General features: G+C 39.4%; 1 protein-coding gene across 2 annotated transcripts in view; it reads right to left on the minus strand.

Moving 5' to 3' along the window:
- slc4a8 (solute carrier family 4 member 8) overlaps positions 1–15,006 on the minus strand; it is a 39,235-nt gene that overhangs the window by 13,315 nt on the left and 10,914 nt on the right. For both annotated transcript variants that reach the window (XM_058632367.1, XM_058632366.1), the window contains exons 2-11: positions 13,054–13,135; positions 9,780–9,932; positions 9,161–9,296; positions 8,089–8,249; positions 5,615–5,791; positions 4,882–4,964; positions 2,992–3,149; positions 2,189–2,276; positions 1,943–2,089; positions 1,720–1,820 (exon numbers count right to left, since the gene is read on the minus strand). In XM_058632367.1, the coding sequence (XP_058488350.1) occupies positions 1,720–1,820; positions 1,943–2,089; positions 2,189–2,276; positions 2,992–3,149; positions 4,882–4,964; positions 5,615–5,791; positions 8,089–8,249; positions 9,161–9,296; positions 9,780–9,932; positions 13,054–13,135 (1,286 nt within the window). The remainder of the gene's footprint in view (positions 1–1,719; positions 1,821–1,942; positions 2,090–2,188; positions 2,277–2,991; positions 3,150–4,881; positions 4,965–5,614; positions 5,792–8,088; positions 8,250–9,160; positions 9,297–9,779; positions 9,933–13,053; positions 13,136–15,006) is intronic.

Here is a 15,006-nt window from a genome sequence, read left to right on the forward strand (position 1 = left end):
ATTTTGGACGACATACTTAACTATGACGTTTTTGAGAGTTTTTTGACGACATACTTAACTATGACGTTTTTGAGTGATTTTTGACGACATACTAAACTATGACTTTTTAAGTGATTTTTGACGACATACTAAACTATGACGTTTTTAAGTGATTTTGGACGACATACTAAACTATGACGTTTTTGAGTGATTTTAGACATCATACTAAACTATGACGTTTTTGAGAGTTTTTGGACTTTTTTGAGTGATTTTGGACTACATACTTAACTATGACTGTTTTGAGTGATTTTGGACGACATACTAACCTATGACATTTTTGAGTGTTTTTGGCCAATATACTAAATGATGACTTTTTTGAGGGATTTTTGACGACATTTTTGTCGTTTTTGATTGATTTTGGACATCTTACTAAACGATGCCTTTTTTGTATGATTTCGCATGACATATTAAAGTATGAATTTTTGTTTGACATACTAATTTATGACTGTTTTCACATACTAAACTATGACTTTATTGTCACCTTTTGGACAACAAACTATGATTTTCTCGGTCACATTTGGGACATCTTGCTCTACAATGACTGGGTTGCCACAGGAGGGACTTGAACCAACAATCCTGGGTTGAGTAGGCAGGTGTCCTACCCATTAGGCTACTTGAGCGGACGGTCTTCCTGACTAGTTTATTATTTTGTTACATTTTGGACAACATACTAAACTATGACGTTTTTGAGTGATTTTGGACGACATACTAAACTATGACGTTTTTGAACGACATACTAAACTATGACTTTTTGTATGATATACTAAAGTACGACTGTTTTGTCACATTTTGGACAACATACTCAACTATGACTTTTTTGTCACCTTTTGGACAAAAAACTATGATTTTCTCGGTCACATTTGGGACATCTTGCTCTACAATGACTGGGTTGCCACAGGAGGGACTTGAACCAACAATCCTGGGTTGAGTAGGCAGGTGTCTTACCCATTAGGCTACTTCAGCTGACTGTCTTTCTGACGAGTTTATTTATTTGTTACATTTTGGACAACATACTAAACTATGACTTTTTTGTTTCATTTTGGTCATAGTCATACTCAAAACAGTCATAGTTTAGTATGTTGTCCAAAATGTGACAAAACAGTCATAGTTTAGTATGTCATACGAAATCATACAAAAAAGTCATAGTTTAGTATGTCGTCCAAAATCACTCAAAAACTTCATAGTTTAGTATGTCGTCAAAAATCACTCAAAAACGTCATAGACAAAAAAGTAATCGTTTAGTTTGTTGTCCAAAACGAGACAAAAAAGTCACAGTTTAGTATGTCATCCTAAATGAGACGAAAAAGTCATAGTTTAGTATGTCGTCCAAAATGAGACAAAAAAGTCATCGTTAAGTATGTCGTCCAAAATGAGACAAAAAAGTCATCCTTTAGTCTTCCAAAATGAGACAAAAAAGTCATACTTTAGTACGTTGTTAAAATTTTGACAAAAAAGTTATAGTTTAGTATGTCATCAAAAATCACTCAATAACGTCATAGTTTAGTATGTCGTCCAATATCACTCAAAAACATCATGGTTTAGTATGTCGTCCAAAATCACTCAAAAACCTCATAGTTTATTATGTCATCCAAAATGAGACAATAAAGTCTTTTCATCATACTTTTTTGCATTTGAATTTGGTTCTAATCTTCATCATTCATTAGAACACACAGCCGGTACCTTCCAGTTCTCTGCAACTCCGGCCCATGGTGCTCAGCATGTAGTTCTTCCTCTACCTGGCACGCTGTGCCATTAGGAACTCCTGGCATCTTTCTCTTCTCCTGCAGACACAGTCCAAGAACAGACAGAAATCAAATAATAGCTACTCAACTTACCAACACAGCCAAACTGAAAAACCTGAAACCAGAAAACGTTCCCTCTGAATGTCATCGTAGCCGTGTACCTGAGAGGGGACATTCTTAGGCGGCTCAATACGGATGGAGGGATCCCACTCCCCTGGTGGCAGGACAGTCACCTGGTCAAGGAATTCATCTATGCCTGCTAGAAGGTCACCTTTGTCCTTAGCCTTGTAAGCAACATCATGGAAGATCTGGAGTAGAGAGAGAGCAGTGAAGCACAGACACAAGTTGATATTTCATTTGTACGCTGAAGGTCCCTGAAGCTATATTTCATATGACAGAGCTCTGACCTCATCTGTCATGATGGTCGCCATTGAACGTCCAATTTCATGGTATTGTTGAGCCTTTCCATCTGGACCCAGCAGAATGAAGAGAAACCTGTCGGCAGATAAGATGGCATGTATGTAAACCACTACTGGATTATTCAAATGCTTCTGATATGACAACTGCACAAGTTCAGCAATCATATAAGATGATAACAAATCACAGTGTATCTAATGAATTAAGGAACAAGTATGATGTGTGTAGTATGATGATGACACCTACTGAATCAAAGGTTACCATGGCAGTTAGTAAAGAACAAGGATCACTAAAAGACCACAGTCCAAATCTGGACCATATTATCCTGACATAAAAATATATATAATAATTGTCACGTTTAAACAGTCACAGCTGTAAGGTCCAAGAAATGCACACACATTACATGTGCTGTAAAGTCTTTCAAATTTACACTTACACTCACTTTTCCCTCTAAAATGAAGCACTTTAGTTTAAGATGCACCTTCTATCCCTCCCATTGACACAATTGACAAAAAATAATACAATAAACACAAAATATTATTACATATTCCACAAATAATATAATATTAAATTACAGTCTTTCTTTGATTTTAACGTTTTTGACTACTTATAAACGTATAAAAATTTATGTCATACGATTTCCACAGGTTATCTGTGGTTGCAAGCCCGTGACAACAACTTTCTGTGAAATTCTCTCACCAGAAGCAAAGAATTTGTGACAATTGTTTCACGTTGAATACCTGACATTACATATTTCATCATATAAAGGGTTGTTTATAGAGCTGCCGTCTACCTAGTAGGTATGGGCACCTCAGTGAGGCCAGTGAGCAGCACAGCAGGAGAGAGGCGCACAAAGGCCACAATGGATCTCTCAAGGAAGTCCAGCTCTCCCACCAACACATTAGAGGCCTCTGCGCCCTCTGGGATCTTCTTCATGAAGTGCATGTCCACCTGGTGAGATGACAAAAATTGAAAAAATGATTCCTCCAATATAAATGTCATTAGTCTAATGTAGCCATTCCCTAATTTAAGAGACACCATCCAAAACCTTGAATCACAACTAATAATCAATTATTGCCATATATACTTATTTTCATGTGAACATGAAACACTAAACAGTAATATGTCACATTGTTGATATGTATGTTACCCAGTATACTACATCATAAGAATTGATTAAAATCTATCGCACCTATTTCACAGCAAACCTAATTAAAAAAAACTATATTTATTTATTTATATTTAATGACCTTTACTGGAACTGTCCAGGGTGTACCCCGCCTATCGCCCGATGTAGCTGAGATTGGCACAGCACCCCCCGCGACCCTCTGGTGGAGGATAAAGCGGTAGATGATGACTGACTGACTGACTGACCTTTACTGGCCCATCTGTAGTACTGTCACCAGCCTCCACTAGGGGGCAGTGGCCCACACTTTGGGAATCTCTGGTCTAATGTTTACTGTAACTCCCCCTCTGCTGGTGTCAGATTAATGTCAGAGAGACACGCTGGCTTTTCAGTGCAACAGACAGATGCACTCGCAATCCCTGATGCAAGTTATTACATCCACTGCGGAGGGAATCTGCCTCCTCTAGAGCCTATTTATCACTAAAATTAACAAGTATACCTGGGATATTTAAACAAAAAGGTGATTAACAACCTTCCCATGGAATGGGATCAAAGTGCCGGGAAGGAAATGAGTCAGGGGAAGGAAAAAACAACACACAACACCACCATAGAGAGCAACAGTGCTAATGTTACAGCAGTGACTATTTTGCATCTTCTCTTTAAAACAATCCTTCAGATGAGAGGTCAGCAACTAGTGGCCAGTGTGATAATATTTGGCTCAGTAGATGAATTAAAACATGTGATTAAATTATTTTCACAAAAATGATGGAGTCATGTAGATCAAAGTCAAACATCTGTTTTAAGACAAGAGTAACAGACTGAGGTTACTTTTTAAACTGACACATCTCTTAAATGTGCCATTTGTTGAACATTAATGAATAGTTCTGGTAAGTAGAGAAAATATTTTGTTTTTGCCCGATGTTGATATGATGTTTTGACCTGATATTCAATTTAGAAAAGAAAAATGTACTTGACATACTTGACATTATTATGTTGTGTGCAAGTTTTAATAAGTTGGGATCACTACAAATATAAATGGTATCAGCAGTGCCAAGAACTAGAAGATGAATGCATGTTGTTGCATTGAATTGGTGCATTACTTGCAAATACAGAGCAGACAAAGAATAAATGAATGTGTTCACCCAGGTTCCATTTCCCTCTAGTGCTCATCGAAGCTGAAGCCGATAAAAAACCTGCATGCACTGCAGAGGCATTTAAACTGGGAGTGAAGCCAATTAAATATAATTTCAACATGTGATTTAACAGGGTTTGTGACCAGAGGGGAATGGGGGTATGTTGTTATATATATTTTATATGCTGTAGTTCCCTGTTATTTCTTAGGGGGCACTATATGACCTGGTTGATTTTGTTGTTAACACATCAAACACTGATTACACTATTCTTCTACATGCACAGAGCTGTTGCAACAGTGAATGGAAATGACATGTAATCCAACGTGTTGACATTGTTTACGTCAAGTCATCCACACGCACACGTGGTAAACACATAAACACTGTTGTTGCTCCTGGTGAAGGAGAACACAGTGGGCTTGTTTACCTTGCTGAGGTCCACCTGACTGCTGTCCTGTCCAGCACCGTTCTTAGCTGGTTCTGTGGCTGGAGGAGGCTGCGGAGCTGAGGCTGTGTGTGTGTGTGTGTGTGTGTGTGTGTGAGAGAGAGAAAGGTCATTGCATGTAATCATTGGTCTGACAACTGCAAAGTGAAGCAAATGATGAAGGCAGCTGCTCATACATAATCTCATTTGTTTGTCCCTGGAATCAGTTTGTGATTGTTGCTGTTGACTGAGGCGTTTTCAGTGTCTGTCTATTCCTTTGTTTTGTTGTTTTCATTTTTCATCATCTTCTTTTATATGGAATTAGATTTGTGTATATTATCAAACACCATTTTCATGAAGCCAGCAACATTTTTTAAGAACATTTTTAAAACACTCAATGAATTGAGCAAACAAAAATGAAAATATACAAATTGCAAATAAAGATTTCATTATTCAAAATGATTGTATTTTACTTGTTTGAAAATACACTTTTTGTTAGCAATGATCGGAATTCTGCTTGACTCTTTTGAGCTTCAAACTTGGCTCCCTGGCTTTTTGTTTGCAGTTCTGACTGTGGGCGGGGCTTAGGAATCTGCCTGCTGATTGGCTACTGAGTTTTGGAGTAACAGCTCAATTATTTACAATTATTATGAGTTCCATGTCGAATGTTGGCAGGGAAAACCCACTAAATCATGTACAATATTTGTACAGTATGTATTTGTACTATGAAACCCACCTGACAGATGGACCTCCGACTGTTTGCGGGTTCCCTCCGTGAACGAGCGTACAATAGGAATCAGGTTCTTCTTCTTCTCATTCTGGTGGTGGTGTCTCTTCAGCAGAGCCTCACGCACCTTTACCCTCACGCTGTCGTCCAGCTCATGAGACGCCTCCTGGTGGTCCAGCACCATGTCTGCAACACACAGACAAAGCCATGACATGGTAAATACTGAGTATGATGATCACGCATCCAATCCGATCCAACTTTTTTATAAAACAATAAGAGACAATAAAACAATAAAAAATAGCAAAAGCTAACATCTCAAACTGAGTTAAAAGCCAAAGAGAAAAATGTTTTTAAGAGAGGAAATGTCACCTCTAAGCTTCTTCTTTGTCTTAGGGACGACGAGAGAGCGTGACTGAAGCCTGTCAGACAGATACTGTGGGGCAAGACTATGAAGATATTTTAAAATAAATAAAACATTTTAAAATCAATCCGAAATTCAACAAACTGGGAGCCAGTGAAGTGCTCTTGTTTTTTCGTACCAGTTAAAAGCTGAGCATCAGGATTTTGAACCAACTGTAAGTGAGTGCAAGTGACGTCAGGCTAAGTCCAACAGAGAGGACATTGCAGTAGTCCAAGTTGTGATAATGTCATTAAAACCCTCAGAGTTACACATTTTCCATGAATTAACTATGTGCTCGCTTGTTGACATATAAAGGCAGGAGATGCATGTTGAAACACAGGTCAGTATGTGTCCATCACATCTGGTCATGTGGCTCTGCAGCTAATCACCAGCATCTCTTGTCCCTGCTTCTGCTGAGTCAGCACGAGGAAGTTTCTCCTTCTTTCCTTCCTTTCCTCCAACACGGTCAGACACACAAACACACAAACACCGCAGTGCCTGCATTCATTCTGAATACACCATCAAGATCATGATGTCAGTGTAATCAGCCATGTTAATAGGACAGTGGGAAAAAAATCTAATGTAACTTCCACTCATGACACGTTTGAGATGGATCTAATTATCATTTAAGGCGGACAGCAGCTCTGCCTTCTCCTGTCTGTCGTCAGACTGACAATAATCAATGACTCATCTTAAATGTATGTAATACTATGATGTCACGCAGGCAAAGAAAAGCTTACTGTTACTACACATTACTGTTGCTAGTCGAGAGATAATTGTGCCTTTAATCAAGTCAATAACATCATTTCAACATCATTGGAAAGATTTTATAAAACCTTCGCTGGCTTTATTAATATTGAGACACCAATTTAAAGTAAATAGCAGGAAGAACAATGTTTAACCACGTCAGTATGAATACATCTTCTTTTCATACTCGTAATCCAATTCTTATTTAATATATTTTGGTCACTTTTAAAATGTTTGCTGTTTTGCCGCTACAAAGGTATAATATTATATTGTTGATAGTGAAGATTAGATTATGCATTGTGATATATTTGCATGGTCTCACTTTGCCTCATCTCAAAAACAAACAAACAGACAAATGAAATAAACCCTTCACTCTGTTTTGCCTAACCGTGTTGGTTACAATTTGCCGTCCAGGTGCTGCTGACAGTAATAACATGAAAGAGAGGATGGTGTGTGTGTGTGTGTGTGTGCGTGTGTGTGTGCGTGTGTGTGTGTGTCACCTCGTTTTCTGGCTTTAACACTAGCCTTGTCAGGACCAGGAGTCCTCATGGGGACAGATTTTAATGGTGGTTAAGCTCAGGGTTAGGCATTAACTAGTCATGGATATGGTTTTGTATACGACTCTAGTTAGGCTGTGCAAAGCTGTGCAAACCTGCGTGTGTGTGTGTGTTAAAATGTCTGCTGTTTTCTCTGAAGGTTGTGCTCATTTTAATATTCATACATGCACATCATGCCAACACTGCTGATACATTCATACACACAAAAAGCAGGTTATTTAACACTTTCATACAAACAACTGTGCGGCGTTGTCTGAATATAGACTCAATGCAAATCAGGTTCATCCCAAGTTCAGGCACAATACAACGCTTGACATCCATTTTTAATGCTGTTCCATATTATGTAAAAGTCAGTGAGGATTTTTCTATGAATTACAACCAGATATTTTGTGTGTGTCTTTGTGTGTTTCTGCATGGCAGCAGACCTGTGCTGTACATTTACCTCCTCTCTATATATAGACACGTAACGTGACATCCTGAGTCTTTTATCAGAGTTCTATATCAAGAATTACATTTTTGCTCCAAGACAAGAGCAAGAGATTTTAGAGAGCAAGATGGAAAAGACGAGGAGACATGTTGTTTCACCTTATATCCAAAGGGATTTCTTACAAAGGACAGTTCAGACACACCATTGTGATTTTTTTTTCCACCTTGTTCTGTTGTAATAAGATTATCCTGTGACTTTGGGTAACACTTCTTTCCTGGTGAAAATGTGGCTTTTAAAAAAAAAAAAAGAAAAAAAAAAGCAGTCTGCTACTGAGGTGTTGTAAAGTTCTCACCTGCAATCTCCTCAATAGAGTCCGCACGCATGTCAAGCAACACACTGCCGTTGATGATGCAACTGCGGAGCTCAAACAGGCTGTGGAGTGACAGAGTAGCAACGTACGGTTTGCTCCACCTCTCGCCGCCGTCCTCCACGTCCTCTTCAAACTTAAGCCACCTGCAAGACAATAGAAGCACATGTTTGTGAAAATTCAGGCGGAATAATTCCTTGCTAGTCCCGTTAGCTGTGTGTAAAATGTTAAATGTACACTTCACTCCACTGTATACTGCACGGAAGCTGCTGAACAAGAGAAGAAAAACTAGATTAGAAGGGCTGTAGTGTATAATATTTAAAGAAATACTTCACCAAATTGTATTTAGCTTTGTATTACTAGAATAGCGGTAGTATTTTTGAAAAATTGTTCTACCCAACCTTAGTTTCACCTGAGTTGAGAAATATCTTCATTCTTTTCTTTGTTACGTGCCCACCACTGACACTTGGTCTTGTTAGCATAACTATTAGCAAAGATGGCGGACACTGTTTACATTCTGGGAATGAGGCCCTGTCCCCCCTACGTGTGGGTCTAAAAAGTGAGGAATTAGCATTGCAGTTTCAAGCCTCGGACCAAGTGTCACTGGTGGGCACTGAGGTTGGGAAGCACAATCTTTCAAAAATACTAGCCCTATTCTAGTCATACAAAGCTAAATGCAAATCGGTGAAGTATACCTTTAACTACAAACAAATGCCTGTGACATTCAAACCTTTGTTAAATGAGTTGAAGGGAATTCTACTGCTTTACCGCCCCTGAGCTGCAACTGTATACACACAAACACTCCCCAAGATAGTTCAGCTTGACAGAGCCCATTTTCAGATGAAGAATACAGCATCATTTGATATCATTTCTCTCAGCAGCTTCTTTTCTTTTTTCTTCTGCTTTATTCTTTAGCAAGTATCCAATCCACAAAAGATAAACTAAGCTTCAAATGTAAACACACTGTACATTTCAATTTCCACAGCAGCATCGCTGCAGAGCTGCCATATGCTGTCAGGCATTTTTCACCGCCCGCTCCCAGAGGACAGATCCTGACCTGGCTGTTTCCTTCCACTCAGCATCTTTGCCATCCTTCACACAGATCTCATCCAGCTCAGTGAAAAGCTCGTGAGTGACATGTTCAGCGTCTCCCTCTCCGCCCAGAATGAACTGGACCCTCTGGGACGGCGTGTCTGATCAAGTGAGAGGTTGAGAAGGTGAGAGAGGATGAAAATGTTGTTTCACAAACACAATGCTACTACTTATTTTCTTACAGTATTTCTGGCACCAGACAAAACAAAGCAAATATTTGTGCATAAGTACTCACTCTCATGTACCCACTGTTTCTAACAACATGCAAACACACACACACACACACACAAAGCTGATATGCTGACTGAGTTCATGCTCTTTGGTAGCCTATTAGTGGGCATGTCAATTTCAGCCTGGCGTGCACTTTGCCCGTGCATGTGTGAAGTGCCTTCAACATTGAGAGGCTTTATTTAACAACTACTCGCTCACATGTTGGAGTTTGACGTGCAAATGTGCATCTATGTCCTTCACTGAGCTGTGAACTCTCTATCCACCATGAATGAATATCTGTATCAGACTCACACATGACACTGCGTGTAAAAGGAAACACTACAAAGAGGTTTTGTTTCATTTCGGTGCATCACCATGACTGGAAGTTGTTGTCTCAGATCCCTCCTTTTGTTGTGCTGAGCTACTTCCTGCTCTTCTGTCTCTCCTGCGGTGGCGGGAACCATGGGGCTTGTGGTGACGATGGCTCTGCCGGGGCATCCGCACCCCCACGAACAGAGCCCTGTGGCCTGAGCAGAGGAGAGAGAGCTCTAGTTTTTATTAATGCGATGCTTTTATGCACTCATTGTCACTTTGGTCACATGTGGACATAATGTAATGACATAATTACATCATATAATATTGAATTAAATAAGAACTGGTAAGAAGTGCCCTTGGGGATTTAAGTAACTACATCTAAGGAGGATACAGCAGAGGATATAATAAATAGTATTTAATTATATACAGCAGGAATTCTACATTAATAAGGAATAATGATGTCTGTTGTCGTCATATGAGCTTCAGGCATTTAAATACTGCAACAAGGAAAAGATCCAATCGTTTTATTCAACCATTATTTAACCTGGTTAGTCCCATCGAGAGACAGCAGCATAATTACATTAAAAACAATAAACAACATTAATTATGTTTACATAAAACACTTGCACACAGACAGGGTAGATTTCACCAGCGCGTTGAACTCATTCAATGAAACAAGGGCTTGAAATTCAGAGTGTTGGGTCAAAATCAACCATTGTCTATTTTAGTTTATGGCCGACATTTGTGAACCCTTTTTTTGTCTTTTATTTCTCAGCGCAGTTTCCTTAAGAGTGAGATAATTTGTCGTTTGGCCTTGATTCTTGTAGAGACAAGTTTCAAGGTCAGCTCTTCAGTTTCAGTTTCAGTCTTATAATGAATCACATGTTTTGAAACCAGACTGCATTTGATTGAATCTATTAATCGATCAATGATGTACGAATAAAAGTGTGGTGGGAGATCATTTTCTAGATCATAATCCTCTTCATAGCCCGATTGTAACCAATTAATTGATGCATTGTCACAAAAATGAAAAATGGCAGTCAGCCGTGGAACGGACAGGCCTGTAAAAACACCATCCAATCATATTGAACGACCCAAACAAATTAATTGGATCATGATGCAGCAATCAAACTACCATCTGCTCCCCCTTTCCCAGTGCACGTACCCCTCTTTGTGCACTAATCGCACATGCTCAGAAGACAACTCCACAGTTTATGCTAGCTTGCTAAATCCAACAAGACAGTTGCAGCAACGTTATAACAGAAAAGACGCCAAACAACAGGTGTTTGTCACAAATGAAAGATGTTTTTTGGGAAAGCTACTGCCAAGAAAGAGGCTGATGCAGAGTGATCCAAGACCAGAGTGAACATCGGTGCTGCGTTTGAACAGCTGCGACAACTGAAAGCCCAGAAAGGCCTGCAAAGTGATGACATGGTGGCTCTGGTTCTACTGGACTAGTAGGTTAACTTTATGTCTTTGTGATCTTGTATGAGTATTTGTTGTTTTTCATTTGAACAAGTATCCAAAAAAACGAAAAGAACCAAAAGTTACAGATGCTGCACGGTGCTCGTGAATCTGTGTTTGTTGCGCGTTCCTGTGCTCTGGAGGCGGAGCTTCAGGAGGGAACTCTGAAGAAAAGGGCTTGGACTTCAAAAAGTAACCTGCTGTTTTTCCAGGATCTCCAACCCTACCTTTAATCTACTATGTGTAAGCTGAATATTTTAGTTTTGTAGTAGTTTTTTTTTTCTTTTCTTTTCTTTTTTAACACTGAAGTCTTTCTATATATCATTTTAAAGACCTATTTCACAGCATGGTGCTTCATTGGTACATTCTTGTACATGGTCTACAGATGATCAAGTCATGGAAAGTGAAATCATTATACTGAGGCTTTGTTGTTGGTGTAAAGCTCTTTGGGAACAATATTCTGCTTCCTGTCTTGCTTGTTTAACTTGAATAACAAAGATGGAACAATAGCAAATTAGTTTTCAAAGACCTTTTTTTTAAGAGCCAGACATCTTGTGTGTATTTATATTAGCATAACACATATGTACAAAGATCACAATGGTTACAGAGCAGCGCTACGGTGTTCATTCATGATTATGTAATGATCCCTGCAGGAGGCAACAATGAGTCCAGTGATGCATGTGCAACTACAAAACATACTGGAAATTACTCAATTACTGTTGGGTTTAATAGAATATTTATAACAGCATAAGTGGTCTTTGGAGATGTGCTGAAGGCTGAGTGAGGTCATTTCACCTGTTGAGTAAGATACTTAGATACAGTGTGTGATCTCCACGCACAGCTTTCAAGAGCAGAAGTTGTTTTTTTTTTTTTCAATTTGTATTTACATCAGTTAGATGTCAAGAGGGAACTACTTTTATATAAATAAAGGTTTATACATCTGTTGAGTATGATTAATGATAAATCTCCCAAGCTGAAATACAAAAGTCATTAACTGATTGCTGAGTGAGTGCTCAATTTACCTTTCATTCTGCATATGTTGTTACCAATCCATCATTTAATAAATACGTCGTAAACTATGTGAAATCTGAAAATAAAAATGTTTCCACTAAAAAGAAGAAACAGCGTGTGTGCTTGTTGGTGCATTGGTGAATGAAAGAATCCTACAGAGTTAAAGTCAATTTATGGACCTCCTGTGGTCAAACCTACAGCCACTGATATACACAACATTTCCATCAGCTGCAGAATAGCAAGAAGTTACAGATTCAGGTGTGGGAGAAAAGCAGCAGCTTTTGAATGTTGAATTTAGTCTTTGAAGAAACAGATTTGTCCCTGCAGCTGCTCCCTTTCACTGAAACAGAAACATGTGAGGTGATTTGTTAGGCGAAATCAAACAACCATAGCACGACATACAAAGGCATTCTTAAAAATGAATTTGACAAGCTGTGGAATGAGAACAAAACAACAAAAGCATATCTTACACATACTGAGGTAGACAAAACGGTCAGTTGTCCACAACAATGGCATTTTTGTGAGGGTGCCCTTAAATGGTGAAAGGTCTGTATTTGCAGTATATAGCACTTTTAAACTTGATGCTTACTCAAAGTGGCCTCCCAGCACTCTCTCCTCCACTTGGATTTGACCAGTGTGTGTTCTCTGCATTATGTGGGCAGAGCTTTCATGTCAGGATAGACACAGGGAGGTGGGATGTACTGCTATTGTGACCTTTTCCAGCATACTTCACTAGTTTGTTTTCCTCTAGATCACTTTATTTGTTGATGACTCCCAGGATGTAGAATATAATGTGTTTGAAAAGAAAATTACAAGCTTAGAGTAAAAAAACTTTGTCCAACTGTGCAGGTTACTCACCTTCTAGTTCCTCCTCCTCATAGTGGATGTTCAACACAGAGCTTGTGCCTCCCTGGTCAACCACCACCTCTTCATCTGGTCTCTAATGAACACACACAGACACATGTATAAGGATAACGTCTCCGAGCTCGACAGTGTGACCTTCAGTGCAAACAAGAAGTCGTCGGCAGGAAAAGTTCAACTTTGTAGAACGCCTGCAGCCTTTCAGGGTCAGTCCATGAAATGCAACGTGAAAGGTCCTGAAGTGTCTCATTACCAGCAGTTTATCACATGGCAACAGAACCACTAATTGGCCAAACTACTGAGAGCTTTTTAACAATGGGCGTCAAATTCCAGACGTTCTATTCTCAGACTGTCTGGGACAGATGCACCGAGAGAACAAGGACGCACAAACACACACACACACACACACACACACACACATACACAAACATGTCAGAGGTAAGTAAACACTCAATGAATCTGCTGCAGAATGTGCGATGTAGGGGAGATCCAATCAAATTCAAATCAGAGTGCCACATTCATCAGTGCTGCTGGTGTGGTCTGCTGCAGGATGTTACTGATGGTCACTCTCCCATGACAAGACTTCTCTTTTTTTCCTCTTTTCATTCAGATACAGTGTTGTCTGCACATGAACAATAGTGTCTTCACGGATCACTTCTAAAATAATAAGGGCGAAGGACTGCAGGAGCCAACACTGGCACTGGAGGGATTGTGCCGCTGCATTGTCTCTGTTTACAGTATCTCAGCACAGGTGCATGCGACAGTAAAGATTTCATGTCTTGTTTCTGAAGGCCTCCATCGTGCTGTTAAAAAGCGGTCAGTGTGTACCACTGCAGTGAAAATCAGTTCAGTAACCGTGGACAAAGGTACACACAAGAAAGACACATTTGACACATGTGGGCCTTCTGTGTAAAGTGTAAAAAAGAACTGCTTGAAACTAAATCAATAGCGGAAATCTATAAATGAATGCAAATGTTTGAGCAGTCCCTGCCAACAGCAGCACGCAGGGATCTTTGACTAATGTTTAACAAACACACACAGGCTCACGCAGCTATCCTTTTAAGGACTGCTTAAACAAAGCATCATCCCAACATTAACCCTTAGAACACAGAGCATTAAGGCTGCTTTTTTCCCATGACTATGTTAAAACACATATACAGAGTCTATAAGAATGTGCAATAAAGAGTGTCTTATATCCACAACCTATAGGCAATCTGATGACTAACTACTCAAAATGTTTAAAATCGGGTTGAATTTGTGAAATCTAGAAATACGTCACAGTTCAAAGTTCGCTCGGCTCATTTTTATGAAGAAAAATAAAATAAAAACGGTCTATTTCTATTTGTGACCTCTGCACCATTAAAGAAAATATGGAAAATAAAATGAATCACAACATTGACTCATCAACACATAAGAAGCCTGAAGATGTCACACACACACCCCAGGATGTCCATATAAGGAGTTGTGTATCATTCCCGCTGCACTTTACCGAGTGTGCTCTAAGGGCTAATGCCTAATCCTAACCTTGACCTAACCACAAGTCAAATCGTAGATTTAAACTAAACCAGCTCCTCAGAAATGAGGTTCTGCCTCATTAGGAGCTGGTTTGGAGGCCTCCTGGTCCTCACAAGGTCAGCGTTTATGCCAGAAAATGTCCTTAAGAGGCAACAGACACAAGAGCACACACACACACACACACACGGGTATGTAAATCCCACTCTCTACATAAGATGCTTGCGCCCCCTCACATAAACACATGATCAATGGCGGATATGTTTCTATGAGTGTGTGAGGGTGGTGGATGCAGAACTGGCAGAACATACTGTATCTTAATCAATGTGACGTCCCACTCTATAAAAAAGCACTACTCACAGAATGTTGAGCAGCTTTAAAAGAAAAACTGAACCAAAAAAAAAAACCCTGAAAGACTGAATCACTGAAGATAAAAAA

This window comes from Solea solea, chromosome 6 (assembly GCF_958295425.1).
Source record: "Solea solea chromosome 6, fSolSol10.1, whole genome shotgun sequence".
Lineage (NCBI taxonomy): Eukaryota > Metazoa > Chordata > Actinopteri > Pleuronectiformes > Soleidae > Solea > Solea solea.